General features: G+C 45.9%; 1 protein-coding gene across 2 annotated transcripts in view; it reads left to right on the plus strand.

Annotated features, from left to right (window-relative positions):
- The first annotated feature begins 2,136 nt into the window (after positions 1-2,136).
- Positions 2,137-17,492, plus strand: part of Becn2 (beclin 2) — a 44,488-nt gene continuing 29,132 nt past the window's right edge. Inside the window, 3 exon segments of one of the 2 annotated variants that reach the window (NM_001398867.1) lie at positions 2,137-2,714; positions 2,827-4,971; positions 5,290-5,476. In NM_001398867.1, coding sequence (NP_001385796.1) covers positions 3,725-4,971; positions 5,290-5,302 — 1,260 coding nt within the window. In that variant the 5' untranslated portion in view covers positions 2,137-2,714; positions 2,827-3,724 and the 3' untranslated portion in view covers positions 5,303-5,476. 2 annotated transcript variants of the gene reach the window in all.

A 17,492-nucleotide genomic window follows, 5' to 3' on the forward strand; every position in this document is an offset into this window, starting at 1 on the left:
TTAATCATTCAGACATGTCAGGGTCATCCCACTTCAAGGGGAGACGACCCTGAGCAGACTCTAATAGGAAGTTATATACCTTGCAAACAACTGGGGCAGAATTCAAACAATTGGGACAGAATTTGCACAATGGTAACTAGCAGGGTACTCTGCGCATTTAGTGGAGCAAAACAACGTTCAAATCAACTCAGTGTACCATTCAAGACTTTTAGTTGGGAGTCAGGTAACTTCGTGTGATAGTTTGGCTTGCAGCAGTTCCAGGAACTAAACCAGCTTTTGTCTTCCTGGAAGGGAGGGGGTCCTTGTGTTCCGAGGTTTATAGTGGGAATTTTCCCACTGGCCCCAGATTGGCCCCAACTCTGGCTCTTTTAGTATCATATCAGGAGCTGCTAAAGATTGGCTGTTTGTATCAGAGATGGAAGATGGCAGATGGGAAGACAAATTCTACGTCCTTCTCATTTCTTCTACCCCCAAACCTCACATATCTATCATATATCTTGACAATTCAATTTTTTATGTGTACTGTTGTTTTGCTTGTATGTGTGACTGTGTGAGGGTGTCAGATCTCCTGAAACTGGAGTTATGGACAAGTGTGGGCTGCCATGTAGGTGCTGGTAACTGAACTCAGGTTCTCCAGAATAGAAGCCAGTGCTCTTAACTGATGAGCCATCTCTCCAGCCCTAACAGCTCAACTCCTAATCCTCGTTGTGATCCACTGGCCTTTTACTGTCTTCTCATTCTGTCCTTTCCTCCCAGCAGGCATTGCAATCAACCTCCTGACCATACCTTATTTGGAAATTTCCTCCCATGTAGTCTTGCTTGGTTGGCCACACACATAGTGACTGTGGTTGGAGAGATGGAAACCACCTCTCAAAAGCCAGTTGCATCTGCCTCTTTCCAGCTGACTAGCAGGCACCCAGCTTCGCTGTGTCTGACTGTCACACAGTGTTTTCTCCCTCTTCTTTATTGTTGGTCAAGCTCTGCTTCCTGGTTGACTGAGGTTAAACTTAGTGACTCTGTAACATTTGTGGTCTTGCAAGAGGGTTGTCAGTGGAGTGGTGAGGACAGAGGTGGACTACAGTGGGCTTAAGATCTAGGAATTGGGAGGACATAGTGACTAGATAATTCCTCACAGAATTTTTCAGCAACAGGACCCAGGGAATTAGTGAGGGATTGTGATCTTCCTCGGCACCAGCAACTCAAAAAAATACAAAAGAAAAGAAAAAGAAAGAAAGGAAAGCAAGCAAGCAAGCAAGCAAGCAAGCAAGCAAGCAAGCAAAAGAAAAAAACTGTTCCCAGGGTCACTGTCCAGCCCATGGAGATCTCATTGACTCCTCCTCATTTGACTCCTCCTCCTCAGCCTGAGGATGTAAGAATGAGAAGGCAGGACTTGGGGGTCCGGGGGTGGAGTGGGGTGGGCAGGGACAGTGTCCATTAGAAATGAGAAGGGGTTTCTTCTCTCAAAAGCAAGTCTAGCTCCATTTACTTCTCTACTGAAAGAGAACCAAACTGTCCGTCTCCCCTGATTGTTGTGTTCTCCCTTCTGAGGAACTATCCTCAGAAGATCCAAACTTAGTCAGGCGTGCTGGGATTGCTATTAGTTTTAATGGAGGGTCAGTATGCATGGGTGTAGTCCTCACCACTGAGGGCATGGTGGGCTTGTTGTTAGTTTTAATGGAGGGTCAGTATCAATGAGTGTAGATCTCACCACAGAGTTTTCTTTATCCTTCACATAGTGCAGGGACTGTGACACTGAAAGCAATTTAACCCTTTGGGGAAAACCATTGGGAAAGGAAAGGCGATCTTTGTGGACATCCTGCCCAACTCTTGGAGCACAAAGGCTTCAAATGCCTTTGCAGCTGCTCCTGCTAAATTCACAGCAAGTGGTTGCCCCACTATGGTTTTGAGCCTTGTTTATTTTTAGCCTGCCCAGCAGGCTCTGGAATATTTTTTTTTTTTGGTTCTTTTTTTTCGGAGCTGGGGACCGAACCCAGGGCCTTGTGCTTCCTAGGTAAGCGCTCTACCACTGAGCTAAATCCCCAGCCCCCAGGCTCTGGAATATTGACTGAGTGAAGAAGAGGTTCTATAATTAACTTAGAGACTCTTTTTTTATTTATTACTTCAGAGATATTTTCAACAGGTCAGAAGGGTTAATAGAACTGATAATTCTTGCCCCCCCCCCCCCCCGTTCTCTTATTAAGGAATTCATTAATTTTGAGGTCCACTCTTAATATGTAGCCCAGGCTGGCCTTCAATTCACAGTCCTCCCACCTTATTTTCTGAAGTATATGGGATTACAGTGTTGACTGGTGTTTTAGTCCATGGCTAAACTGATGGTAAAAAGCACAACTCCAGGCTATTTTTGTTTCATGAATTGAATGAGAATATTTCCCATGAATGCCTGTCATAGTACTGTGTGGTAGAGGATGCTGACTGTATTGTGAAAGCAGTCTGATTCTGTACGGTAGAAGATAACCAACTCTTTTTTTTTTTTAGATTTCTTTACTTTATGTATATGCTGTCTTCAGACACACCAGAAGAGGGCATCGGATCCAATTACAGATGGTTGTGAGCCACCATGTGGCTGGGAATTGAACTCAGGACCTCTGGAAGAGCAGTCGGTGCTCTTAACCACTGAGCCATCTCTCCAGCCCAAGATAACCAACTCTTGAAAGATGTCTTCTGACTTCTACTTGATGTTCCCTCCATAATAAATATATTTTTTTTTTTTGGTTCTTTTTTTCGGAGCTGGGGATCGAACCCAGGGCCTTGCGCTTCCTAGGTAAGCGCTCTACCACTGAGCTAAATCCCCAGCCCCCATAATAAATATATTTTAAAATCCTGATTTTAAAAGGGAATTGAGAGCAATTTGGGTGGTGGGAAGTATGACTCACTGGTGAACTAAAATCAAGTCATGTGGAGAGGCAGGAAGAGAGGCTGGCAGTCTGGACCTTGGAGTTGGGTTGATATGACTGGCTTCTTGTTGAGTTTATATTTTGAGATAGGGCAGCTTAGAACCCAGGCTGGGCTTAAACTCCTGATCCTTCTGCCTCTACTCTCCAAGTGCTAATACAGGCACTTGTGTCTTTTTGTTTTTCATTTTTGTCACAGTCTCCCTGAACCTGGATCGTCTGTTACTCTGGAGCTAAAGCTGGTAACAATGCTAGGATCACAGGGATGTGTCAATACACCTGGACTTTTCTTTTTTCTTTTAGGGCAGGGTCTCAGTATGCACTCCAGGTCCTCCGGGTACTGTATAGTTTAGGCAGACGACAAATTCAACGTTCAGTGGGTGTGGCGATATAAATCTTTAATCCCGTCGCCTGGGAGGCAGAGGCAAGTGAAGGTCAGGCAGACCTAGAGAGTTCAAACTCCACCTCAAATATACATAAATGAACAAATTCAAGGTCTCGCCTCTATACCTCGAATGTTAGGATTCCAGGCATGTGCCATTATACCCAGTTTAGACTTTTTCTAAAGATGACCGTAAACGCAAAAAGTGTTTTACGGTTATAAATAGTTTAAGGTGTGTCTTAAAAACTTTCAAGGAGAAAAACAAGATAAGCAGCATTTCCTCTTTTTTTCCAGAGAGCCTCTGGCCCGAAGGATGCTATAGGTCAACAGGTAGCCCAATAGGGGGGTGTGATAAGGTAAAGAGGGAAGGTCGGTTCCCAAATATGCTAAAGAAAGAAACCTAGCTCCGGTGGGAGTGTGGAGCTCCAGGATGTCTCCCGCCCTCTTCCTGTGCCATCGCTGCAATGAGCCCCTGAAACTCTTACAGCAGCAGGGGGGGCCCTTGGAAGTCCAGCACCATGCCAATCTCCCCACAGAGATGCCAGTTTCTGGACAGTCCCGGGTCAGGACCTCTCACAGAGCCCACTCTGACGGTGGCAGGACGTGCCAGGGAGGTGCCTGCTGCACCTTTACTCTGCTTGGTGAGTCTGTCTCCGTGAGAACTTTGCACACTGTCCAAAATACCACCATAGAGATCTTCGAAATCCTCTCGGAACAAAAGGTGGTGGACCACCCGCTGTGCGTGGACTGTACCGACAATCTTCTGGTGCAACTAGACGACCAACTCACTCTCGTTGCATCTGACAACCAGAGCTACCAAGGTTTCCTGGAGAGACAGTCGCTGGTGAGTGAGGAGGAGACGGAGGCGCTACACGCGGAGCTACGTGCTGAACTGTCGGGTCTGGAGCAGGAGGAGGCAAGGCTGGTGCAGGAGCTAGAAGACCTAGATGGCCATCATGCAAGGGTAGCCGCCGAACTCAGAGCAGCCCAGGCCGAGAGCAAGGAGCTGTATCAACAGAATGAAGAGCACAGGGCCAGCTATTCTGTTTTGAAGATGGAACAGCTGGAGCTGACGGACCAGCTGAGCAGTGTGGAGAACCAGCTGCAGTACGCCCTGGGTCAGCTGTGCCACTTAAGAAAGACCAGCATCTTCGACGCCACATTTACCATTTCAGATGACGGTCCCTTGGGCATGATCAACAATTTCAGGCTGGGCTGCCTCCCCGCGGTCCGGGTGGGGTGGACTGAGATCAATGCCGCCTGGGGACAGACAGCCTTACTGCTCTTCAGCTTGTCCAAGATGGCCGGCCTGCAGTTCCAGAGGTATCAGTTGGTGCCCTTGGGGGACCATTCCTATCTCAAGTCCTTGACTGCTGATGAGGTGCTGCCGCTGTTCTCCGATGGGAACCACAGCGTCTTCTTGAATAACACGTTTGACTGTGCGATGAAGGCCTTCCTGGACTGTCTGCAGCAGTTTGTGGAGGAGACTGAGAAGGACGAGCGATACCCCTGCCTGCCCTACAGGATCCATCCGCTGGAAGGGGTGATGGAGGACATCGGAGACAGCGGGGACTGCTGCCCCATCAGGACCCATCTGAACACAGAGGAGGAGTGGTCGAGGGCTCTGAAGTTCATGCTTGCCGACCTGAAGTTGATTGTTGCTTGGGCTTCCTCAAGGTACTGTTAGGATTAACGTATTTTTGATTGGAATTAACGTATTTTCGAAAGTACTGTAAAAATAGGGCGGTCCGACTCAACAATACATGTTTGTGATTGAAAGATTCCATTTTGTCTTTTTTGAGACAGATTTTCCAGAGTTGGAGTTGGCCTTAAACCCCTGGTGACACCACTGCCTTAGGCCCGAGTGCCCGGATTGTGTGCCCCAACTGAGAATGGGTTTTAAAATAACGTGTAGGGTGACCCAGATGTCACTGCTGCTGTCCTTACACTCCCCTCTTTCCTTTGTATCTTTTTCTCTTGTTCCCCTACACCCAGGTGTTCAAGATGACAGGGGGGAAAAAAAAACCCAACGAAGACGTAAGATACCCCTGCATTAGAAACAATGGAGAAGGAATCTCCAGGAGTCGTGGGGAAGACAGCTGAGGCCTGAACTTCCTGATGAATACTGTGGTGGCTACTGTGTGCAGTGGACCTTTGAGGGGCACAGGTCATGGAGTGGGGCTGTTCAGGGACTTTTGTTGTTGTATAGTATAAGCCTTCCCTTTTCGTCTCTAAGATGATTTCAATAAATGTCATTTTCTCAAATGATTAAAAGTGAGAAGTGTGACTGTGTGTGCATGTGTGTGCCTCTCTGTGCGTGTCTCTGTGTATGTGTGTCTGTCTCAGTCTCTCTCTCTCTCTCTCTCTCTCTCTCTCTCTCTCTCTGTGTGTGTGTGTGTGTGTGTGTGTGTGTGTGTAGAGACTAGAGATGCCTTAAAGCTCAAGCTACCCTGGTGGCAATTCAACATTGCCATGCTGCTTACGCCTCTATTATGCTGGAATTTATGTGCCACGACAACTGAGAGGCATCTGTTAATTAGGCAGTGCCAAAAGATGGGTTCACTGTGGCCATTTGTTCCCTACCACAGTGTTACCCAGAAGTGAGAGGGTTCAGAGAAAGTAGCTCGGGAATGGAAAAGGACTTGCCTTCCAGGGAGACATCCGTCCATGTCTGGTTATCTGTCAAGTGGGGACAATTGCACTACTCTGAAGCAAGACTGCTGATTACAAAATCAGCATCACTTTTCCCCCAGCTTCATCTCACAAATGAAATTAACATGTCTAAAAATGCGTAATCAGAGAAACGATTATATTTTATAAAATAGGACCTCTCTACATAGCCCTAAGCTGTCCTGGAATTCACTATGTAGACCAGGCTAGCCTAGAGATCTGCCTGCCTCTGTCTCCCCAGTGCTGGAATTACAGGCAGTGCCACCATATCTGGATCCTCCACTGTTTGATTCAGAGTCTCTTGAACGTATTAATGCCTGGAATGATGGTCCATGGCTTGAACTTCAGCACTCAGAAAGCAGCTCTCTGTGAGTTCAAGACCAGTTTGGGCTACATAGTAAGTTCCAGGCCCAAGCCAGCTAGAGCTACCTAAGTGAGACTCTGTTTTTTTTTTTTTTTTGTTTGTTTTTAATTTAACTACAAAGAAAAGAAAAAGAAAGGAAAACCAATGTGGTAGCTTGCAGAATGGGAAAGATCTGAATTCCAGCTCGATTTACTTTTTGAGACAGGGTCTCTCTAAGTTGCTCCAACTGCCCTAGGTAGAACTCAGGTCTGGAAATTCCTGATACTATTGCTGATACCATCTCCTGAAGGATTACAAGCCAGCGCCTGCTCGAACTCAAGAACTCTAGTCTGTTTTAGCGCCTCAGCTAGTGGTTGTACACTCCTTGCTAGGCGCTCGGGGAAGAACTCTCATTTATAACTTTATCTTTCGGCAGAGGCATCCTATACTGATAAAGTCACATCCATATCTGGGAAAGTACTTATTTCAGGGGCCAGAGATTCCTTGTTTTCACCCTTACCCTCATTTCGCTATTGTAGTCTTAGACTCTCACTTCCCCAACCTTTAATTCGAAGTCGAGCGCCCCCTTGTGTGAGGGTTACCTTAGCCGCATCAGGAGCCCACCACGGTTGTACAGAGTGTCCGCAAACATTTATTATTCTGTTGATTCCATCTTTTAGGGTTACTAATTGCTGTGGTGAAACACCATATGGTGGCAAAAAGAGCAAGTTGGGGAGGAAAGGGTATTTTTGACTTACACTTCCACATCACTGTTCGTCACTGGAGGAAGTCAATGAACCTGGAGGTAGGAGCTGATGTGGAAGCCATTCCTTACTAGCTTGCCTCGTGTGGCTTGCTCAGTCGGCTTTCTTACAGAACCTAGGACCTCCCGGCCAAGGATGTCACACACACCCTTAATGGTTCCCTAACTAAAAACGCCCTGCGGAGTCCACAGCCCCATCTTTTGGAGGAATTTTCTCAGTTAAGGAAGTTTCCTCTCTGATTCTAGCTTGTGTCAAGCTGAACTAGCCAGCACCCGCAATATTTATGTCGTATTCCACTTGGCTAGAGACAATCTTTATGATGTTTATATATACCTAACTTGTTTTTTAATTGAGGGCCACAAACCGGCTCTCCTAAACCTAAAGAAGGTCGCGACCGCCCCCTAGTGGTATTTGTCAGTTCCGAACAAGTTCTGAACGGACCGACAAAGGGAGCTGTAAGAGCTAGATGCTCTTACCACTTGGGAAGGAAATACAAGTGACTGGGTAACTTTTCGTCAAAGGGTGCAGGTCTCACATAGCCTGTTCAGAAAGTTTTTTCTCTTTTTTTTTGAAACCTGGGTAGAATTTTTTATTAATATATGAATAAAATTGTTAGACTTGGAGCAAAGACCCTTTCGGATTCAGGACCATCTGATGCCAAAACCCTTGCTCTCTCCAGGTATCCTCTCATCCTGGTATTTGTCTCTCGACTCTTAGAAACCCTCAGTCTCCCCTCAGAGCACACTTGACAGTGTTTGGAGACACTTTTGGTGTCACGATAGGAGTACAGCCTGTGTCCCCCAGTCAGGGCAGTCCAGGGAGGCTATAGAACATTTCACCACTAAGAATTATTTGCCCGGGTGTATAATATATAAAAACTTGGAATTTCTGCCCTAGATTGGGTATGGCATAACCCAAGTCTGACTTCTGTAAGTCCGGTTATAACCAACCTCAAAGCAGTTTTAAATACAAGTGCCACTGTTTTTTTCCCACCATTGAAGGAAGACAATACAGGAAGTGAAGAGAGAAGGGGAAGGTGGAATGGAGGGGAGGATTTGAGTGAGGGGATCCTGGAAGGAGAGGAAGGGCTGATAATGGGGCTGTAAAGTGAATAAATTAATTTAAAAAACAAAGAAACCGGGTTTGGGGATTTAGCTCAGAGGTAGAGCGCTTGCCTAGCAAGCGCAAGGCCCTGGGTTTGGTCCCCAGCTCTGAAAAAAAGAAGCAAAAAAAAAAAAAAAAAAAAAAAAAAAACCAAAAAACCAAAACCAAACCAAAACAAAACAAAACAAAAAAAGAAACCAATACGTATTAGACACCTTCCATACAAATTTTAGGAGCAAAGAAAGATGAGGAGGTTCAGGTTTGGAGGAAACTTTGGGACAGCAAGATCACAATTATGAATGCTTTTTGACCTAAGAAGTGCGTTCTTCATGTATGTCTCCGTTAAGCGGCAGGAAAAGTCTTGCAGAACAAAATCTATAAATAGGTCTAGGTCGGATGGCCTGCTATCTAAGTTGCATTCAACCTTCTTGGGTGCCATGATAAACTCCCTAAACAGCTCTGTTCCGAGGTCTTAAGGTGGTTTTCTTGGTTTTGGCACGGTGCTGAAATAGATACACAGACTCAGTGAATCCATGGAGAGATCATGGAGATCAGTTCATGGAGAGATCAGTCAGTAAATGCACACTGACAACTGCTTGTGCATTTGAGAAAATGTCAGGACCTGGGCACGCTCTTCTGTTACTCAAATATATTATGGTTGCTTCAAAAGCTCATGTAGAAGCATACTGTGAGAATACAGAATGGATAGTCATTTTTTTATATAAATCAGAGCTGGGAGAGTGTACTTAGAAACATGACCCTCAGAAGCTACAAAATAAAGATCAGATGAGAAGATGGTCAGAGGGAATGTGGAATTAGTTTTAAAACACATGGCTTGCAAGGAGGGGATTACTCAGCTAAAACCTAACAAAATCATAAACCTAAATGCAGAGTGATACAATCTATAACGTGCAAATGGCCAATTAGTTTTGGTTATGTGAGTGGGTGCTAAGAAAAGAAAGACTGTAGCCAAACTAAGAGTGGTCTGAAACTGTCTCCTATAGACAGGCCAGCTATTCTCCTGCCTTCCTGGGTCACACATTCTCCAGCTGTCACTTTAAAGGACTTGGAATCCAGCCACTGTACTGAGAAGCCTCTTGGAGTCACTCCAGCCCTCAGTCCTGCTGGGCTTGGGCTTGAGTCTGAAATGCCTCCAGATGGTTGGTGCTGTCAGTCCTTTGAGTCAATACCGAGTCTTCTGTGTCTTCATGGCGGAGTTGCTATACACACATGAGCAGAGTCTAGCTTTCCGTGTGCACGGAGACATGCACATGACACAAAAGCTCACTCTAGCCCCTTTGCCCACAGGCTCTGAGATGTATGCAGCAATGGTCACCGTTTGCTTTATGTTCTGAGGTTTGTGTGGTAATGAGCAATGCCAACCCCAACAGAGGGGCTCAAGCCATTCTTACAATCACCAGCCAAGGAAGTTATGATGTGAGAGGAAGCTGCATCAGGGAGGGCCTTTGAGACAAAAGCTCACCCAAGTCAGACCCTTGTCTTTGCTGTATGACAACACAATATTAGAAGCTGGAATCCCAGGAAAGCCAGAGAAGTAGGGAAGGCTGGCCTCAAGAGGATCAGACAGAGCTGGCCACAGACACTCAGGTGGGTGTGAAGAACCCCAGTCTGCTCATTAAGTTCAGAGTCAATTCAAGGACAAAAACCACTGGGTCAGAGAACAGCAGCAAGATGTGTCTGGATAAAGAGTCTGACATATGTCAAGGAGGCTTGAAGGAGGAAGCTGCCTAGATCTTGGACATCACAGAGGGCAAGGATGGTGCCTATCACTTTTCTGTCTTGAGAAAGTTTGTTTTAGAGTTCTAGAGGGTTAGAGTTCTATCTTGGGGTACAGTGGGGAGTGGGATGTGGCAACAGGCAGGGCAGCGTGAAGCAAGGAGCTGGCCGATCATATTTTCATCTTCATGAAGAAAGAAGAGTGGGAACAGGAAATAGAGCCAAGCTACAAAATCTCGAAGCCTGTCCCGGGTGGCAGCCTTCCTCTGGTAAGGCTTACTCCTCAAGCAGCAATTCTCAACTTGAGGGTCATATATCAGATGTCCTGCATATCAGATACTTACATTATGATTCATAACAGTAGCAAAATTACAGTTATGAAATAACAACAAAATAATCTTATTGTTGGAGGGAACGACAAGGTGAGGAACTGCATTAAAGAGTCGCAGCATTAGGAAGGTTGAGAACCACTGCTCTAAAGATTACTTAACTAACTGGGGCCATGTAGTCAAATACCTGGACCTACAAGGAGCATTTCTTAGTCAAACTACCATAGATATCCATCAGCCATCCCCAGGAGATCCCTAGAGCAGGAGACAGGACACGTAGGAAGGAAATGGGGATACGCACCAGGCCCAAGCACCACTGAGAAACTGAGGAACCATAGGGAGAGCGCAGCTTCTCTGAGACTTAACTGCTTCACAGAGGTTTGTCAACCACCAGCTCCTCTTCATGAGAGATGGCCTCCTCTGAGTCTTCATCACAGATCCCGCCTACGCTTTGCTCTGGGTTTTTTTATTTTCTTGTATTTGATGATCATTTTTTTTGTCCTAGCTATTTTTTATGTCAGTTTGACACGAGCTAGAGTTATCTTAAAGGAGGGAACCTCAACAGAAAAAAATACCTTCGTGCGATCCAGCTATAAGACATTTTCTTTTTCTTTTTTTGAAAATTTTGAAAGATTTATTTATTATGTATACAGCATTCTGCCTGCATGTATATCTGCGGGCCAGAAGAGGGCACCAGATCTCATTACAGATGGTTGTGAGCCACCATGTGGTTGCTGTGATTTGAACTCAGGACCTCTGGAAGAGCAGTCAGTGATCTTAACCACTGAGCCATCTCTCCAGCCTGTTCCCCCATTATTTGGTTTCATTCAGATCGCCTTCATATATGTATATTTTAGGAAGCTTCTATTATATTAGTTTTCCAAATGGCCCTTAAGTTTAACACATTCCTTCGCTCTTTACCCCTCATCCACCCCCCTCCCCACTTGAATTTTATATCTCTTTGGATTGTAGTATGCAGAGGTGGGGAAAGTTAACACAGCCCTGGAGTGTGCCCAGTAAGTCACAGTCTGACCCAAGTAAACGCAAACCATTTTCAGTTCCCTTTTACATGGGTGGGAAAAGAAATCACTTTACAAGATCTAGAGTTACTCATCCCATGCCTGAAGTAACATTAGTATTTGTCTTAGGGTTTCATTGCTGTGAAGAGACACCATGACCAAGGTGACTCTTGTAAAGGCAAGCATTTAGTTGGGGCTGGCTTATAGTTTCATCATGGTGGGAAGCATGACATCACGTAGGCAGACTTGGTGTTGGAAGAGCCAAGAGGTCTGCATCTGGATCAGAAAGCAGCCAGAAGAATTTCTCTGAATTGGGCAGCTTGAGCATATAGGACCTCAGAGCTCACCCCCACAGTAACACACTTCCTCCAACAAGGCCACACCTCCAAACAGTGCCACTTCCCATGGGTCAAGCACATTCAAGCCATCCCAGTATTCTCTAACAGGTACTCCATATGTAGCAGTGGCAGTGGGGGCTTCTGCTTAGGTGAGCTTCCAAGACCCACATTGCCACTACTCTAGCAACAGCATCTTCTCTATTTCTTGGCAGTAAAGCAAATTCATGTTATGGGAGAATGTTCATCTATAAAGAACTTATCCCTGTAATCAATGACTTCCCATCACTGACACCTCTCATCCATTACAACCCCAATCTAGGCTCCTGGGGTACACACATTTTATTGTTTGGTCTTCCAGCTCACATGAGAAGGATGTGCCCAGCCTTCCAACTGGCCATTTTCCTACTACCAGATTTAAGGTACAATTTATGCAACTGGCTTATGTCCTAACCTAATGGAACCTAATTGTTAGTAGAATGTCCAGGAGGAGAGATGGGCTATCTTCTACACAGGGACATATATTGTGTTCTAAGTCTCATGATTTTAGGCGAAGGGAAAGGATTTACCATGGCTTGTACAGCACAGAGCAGATTTTTCAAGCAAACTTTGGGGCTCAGGATTTTCCGGGGGTATTGGACCGGATGTATCCATTCCAGATGTCAGTTTCCAAAATGCTCCAGCCTGAGTACCCTGACCTTGGCATAGCAAACATGCTTAGTTTGAGAGTCCAGCCTTCCTGAATGTTCTATTGCTAGTACATCTATGCTCTGGGCCTGATCCTTACCTTTGTGTATTCTGTACTTACAGACCATGAGCGCAGTCTCTGCCAGGAGGCCCTCTGGGTTTTCTACTTTGCATTTAGTTGTGGGATTCATCACACAATTACAATTACATGATTTCATCTATTCTGGTCTGGAAAACATCATTAGCCCTAGACCCGAAATTCCGCAATACATATGATGACTCTGGTTTTTAGTTCTTTTTTTTTTTTTTTTTTTTTTTTTGGTTCTTTTTTTCAGAGCTGGGGACCGAACCCAGGGCCTTGCGCTTCCTAGGCAAGCGTTCTACCACTGAGCTAAATCCCCAGCCCCTGGTTTTTAGTTCTTAAAACACACTGAGGGGTTGGGGATTCAGCTCAGTGGTAGAGTGCTTGCCTAGCAAGCACAAGGCCCTGGGTTCGGTCCCCAGCTCCGGAAAAAAAGAAAAGGAAAAAAAAAAAAAAACACACTGCATTTCCTTCCACCATTTGCCACCTATTTCACTAGAGCTCCTTTCAGTGCAGCCGGGACCTCAGTCGAAACCACTGTTGTCACGTGCTCTAATTAATCATTTCCAGGTCATCAGGTAGCATTCACAGAGCTTCCTCTTACACACTGGGATGGCCAATACACTTTAGTATTTAATTCTCCTGGGGTGGTGAAAAGGCACCTGTAGCTTAGAGGGTTGAAGTATTTTGATCAGCTTGACACAGATGGTGAGATTTGAGCTCAAGGCCAAATGCTACCAAACCTTTCCAAGAGATAAGGCTTTGGACTGTAGAATTTCATGCTAGCTTCAAGTGGCACCATGACGGTCATTGGGAAAGCACTTCCTGCAGGATTCTTATCGGCAGAGCCAGGATTTCGAGGTCACATGCACGGAAACCTCTTCCTTTGCTGACAAGTTCTCTGACTTTGGTCCTACTGTGTGCCTGATAGCCCCCTGAATACACCAAGCCCTGATCAAGCCACTGTTCTTTTATTATATAATCCCTGAGTGGTTCAGACTGGGGCTGAGCAGGCTCATTCCGGTCTTTACTGCCAGGGGACATGAGCCGTGGATTGGCTTCACAGATCCCACATCCACAGTCAGAGAATTTGGCTCCTCTCCTCCCTGACTCAGCTGTGCAGCTGTTGGTTCTTGACTCCAATCCCAACCACCCCGGGTGGAAAATGATACACTGGCAAAGGAAGCATTCCGTGCTTGACTAATCCTTCAGACACAAATGGAACGAGAAAGAGAGAGAGAGAGAGAGAGAGAGAGAGAGAGAGAGAGAGAGAGAGAGAAGGAAGAAGGAAAACTCATGTGAAGGGAAAGATATTCTGATTCTGGTAGTGGCCTTTCTGCAAGCAACCAGAAAAGAAGAATTAAGTCTGCTTTTCTGAGAGCCAGGGGCTTTTCCTACTATACTCAGGGTCTACATAACCCTCGAGGACACTGAAAATGTACTCGTTTTGCAAGAGGAGTAGTAATTTTTAGCAACCTGAAGTGGTGAAAGTGGTATCTTTCCCCTCCATCTCTAAGTGCTGGGATTCTATGCATAGACTGTCACACCTACCTTCTAAACTAGTGGTTGCCTACCTGTGGTTGATACCCTCAGAGATTCTGAGATGATGACAAAACATGTGCGTGGTCTCTGGCTTCAGGCAAAAAGCCTGCAGTAGACTGGGGAGGCAGAGATGGCCAAGGGAACACACAGCTGAGCCAGTCATGAGAGGAGATGTCTAGGTTCTAGGGCAGGATTTGCTAGGAAATATAATTCCTTAGACATAGAGAAATGTGGGAGAAAGTTTTCTGAAGGCATGGGGATGTGAACTTATTAACCAGGCAGAACAAAGCAGGGATGAGGTTGGAAATATGAGGCAGGGGTGAGACTGAGGAGGAGGGCAGCGAGAGCCTACGAACAAAGAGGCACACTGTATGTTTAAGCAATCCAAGGCATTGGAGTTAAGAGTTCCGAACGTCCCAAGAGACCCCCAGGCAAAAGGGGGTGAAGGGCTCCAGTGAATCCCACCAGCTGTTCTAAGGTTGAGTCCATGGGTTCAAGTACAATGGGTTAACTTTTTATCTTGAAAGTAATCTGTTCGGATGGGAATATGGAGTGTAGACAGGAAGCAGAGCATGGAAATGGGTGTGGGAAGGAAAAATGAAAGTTTGGCCTAAGAAGGCGGTGAACTAGATTGAAATATTAGACACTGTGGGAATGTTACGAAGGAAATAAGGGAACAGGGTAACACTGACAGCTCGGAGCAGAGGGAAAGCCACGCGTCTGTAATCAGTGCGTTTAGGGCAGCAGCTGCAAGAGCGGTGTTCAATTGCCTGGAAAACTGGGCTAGCGTCAAGTTGATGATAGGTATCAGTCATGGTTAGATTGGAGTGCCTTTGAGTGAGGTGACTGCAGCTGGTGAGGGGTCAGGCGGGTGGATGTGGAGTTAAGGGTCTACAATCAAGGGAGCCGTAGCCATGGTATGATTTGCATGACTACGTAGAAAACAGAATAAGCAGATCCCTGGGCTGAGCTACTCTGTTGTGTTGACCTTGAAGACAGAACACTCCGCATGCGTATGGATTAACGTGGATTAAGTCTGAAGACCCAGTGCAACTGGGTACGGCTCCTTCGACTGTGTCTTAGCTCATGTATCACCATGGCAACAGCTGTAGTTTCACTACCATATGCTGTTTACTTAAAAGTTTTCTTTTAAAAAGTTTTTGGGATAAGACAGTCTCATATAGCTCAGGCTGGCCTCAAACTCCTTGTGAAGTCCAGGATGATCTTGAACATCCATTTCTTCTGCTGCCACCACCACCACCACTCCCCACCCCCTCCTTTTCCTCCTCCTCCAGTGTCGGGCTTACAGGTGGGTGCCAGCATGCCAGGCTTATGTTATCCTAGAGACAAAACCCAGGGCTCTGTGCGTGCTGGAACAGCACTCTGCTTAGGCACAGAATGATGCGGAGGGTAACAGAATGCAGGAACACAGAGAAGAGAAGAGGGAAGGCATGGGAGGTGGCAAAGGCCCTCATTCCCGTCATTGATGTCATCCCACACCCCACTCAGCTGTGTGTGCCTTATCAGGAGTCTCCAAGCTTCTGTGATAAGGAGAGATTAAGTGCAAAAAGGAAATGAGAGATGCAGGGATATTCACATCTGTTCTCTATAGAATTTCTCCTGGAGGGCTGGCAAAATTGCTTAGCGGATAAAGGCTCCTGCTCTCAAGCCTGAAGACCAGAGTTCAGGTCCCAGCACCTACGTGATGGAAGGAAAGAACATTGTCTTCTGACATCAGGAAGCACACTATGGCATCCCTCTCCCGAATATAAATGAATAAATAAATAAACTAACTAATGCAATACATTAGAAAGAAAAACCTCCTTTGGAACAGTAAAATAAAGGGTGGAAAAAGGGAAACAAATCTCGTTTCGTAAAATCTTAACTATGACTCCTCATACTCAGAGTCAAGTGCAGATCCCTGCCAGGACCCCCAGTTGAGTATCTGTCCCCACAGTTCACCGTCCCTAGCATCTTCTCCAGCTCAGGGCCCCACACCACCCCTGTTTCCTTCTGCAGGCTTTAGGTTTAACTCCCACACCTTGAGTGCTCATGCTGTACCTGTTTCCTTCCGGTCTGCTGCCTTAACTGTGTTCAAGGGAAGATTTTTTTTTTCTCCTAAGGCAGGTTTTCCTGTAGGGGCACTGTTACCAGGTACACATTTATATTTAACTTTGAGCGTGCTCGTGGGTTCAGCGGATCGTGATCGGATTTGGCTTATTCTCAGCCAACCATCAGTGGGGCTTGCGAGAGATAATGAGGGTGTGCAGGACCCAGCCAGGGGGAGAGCATTACAGGGTCATTAGCACCACTGAAGAGGGTGAGCTGAGCAGTCTCCCAAGGAGAATTTCCTTTTAAAATCTTGGCTTTTCCTTATATACTTTTACATTGTTTATTTATTTTTATTTTATGTGTGGGGATGTTTTGCTTGCATGCGTGTTTGCACACCTATATGTCTGTGCCAGAGAAGTCAGAACAGGGCATTAAGATTTTCTGGAACTAGGGTTTATAGAGAGCTATCAGCTGCTACAAGGGGTCCAGGGAACTGACCTCTGACCCTCTGCAAGAGCAGGGAGTGGCTCTATGAGTGAGTCACCTCTCCAGTCCCTGTTTTATGTTTTTTGTTTTAAGCAAAAGTAGTAGGATAATGTATTTGTGAATAATAATTAGAAATTTGAAAACAAGCTCTAGGTTTAGTGAGAGAATCTGTGTAAAAATATATATGGAGGGGTGGAGAGATGGCTCAGCTGTTAAAAGTACAGGCTTCTTTCTGCAGGATCTGGGTTCAACTCCCAGCTCCCAGATGGTCTGCAACTCCAGTTCCAGGGTATCCATCACCCTCACACAGACATACATACACGCAACACACCAATGTACATTAAAAATGAAAGCAAACTAATTTTGCCAGGTGGCCCATGCCCTTAGGGAGACAGAAGCAGGCAGATCTCTGAGTTCGAGGCCAACCTGGTCTACAGAGCAAATTTCAGGACAACTAGGGCTGTATAGAGAAACCCTGTCTCAAAGGGAAAAAAAAAAAAAAAACAAAACAAAACAGTAGAAGTCAGGCATGTGGCACACACCTTTCACCCCAGAACTCAGAAGGTAGAGTCAGCTGGATCTCTATGAGTTCAGTGTCAGCCTGACCTACAGAGTGACTTTCAGGCTTGTAGTGAGTGAGACCTTGTCTAATCAATCAATCAGGAGGAGAGTAAAAGAGGAGATACTTGTAGTTGACCTCTGGTTTCCAAACACGCATTCATTCTCTCTCTCTCTCTCTCTCTCTCTCTCTCTCTCTCTCTCTCTCTCTCCCCTCCCTCCCTCCTTCCCTCTCTTCCTCTCTCCCCCACCCCTCACTCTCAAGTGCACATGCATACACCAAACATGAAAATTCTTTATTATTACCTACAACCAAACTGGCAAAGATCAAGCCATTCTGGGCAAATAGACACACTTAGTAAATTGACCGACCCCTCTTCCGGGACCGCCTCTGCACCTCTGTGCCTGCGTGTGAGCGGATGTATTTGGTGTTTCCTTGTATACTGCCATCTCGCCAGGCACATTTCCTGTGAACACAGTGCTGCCTGGT

Source organism: Rattus norvegicus, chromosome 13 (genome assembly GCF_021556685.1).
Source record: "Rattus norvegicus strain SHRSP/BbbUtx chromosome 13, alternate assembly SHRSP_T2T, whole genome shotgun sequence".
Lineage (NCBI taxonomy): Eukaryota > Metazoa > Chordata > Mammalia > Rodentia > Muridae > Rattus > Rattus norvegicus.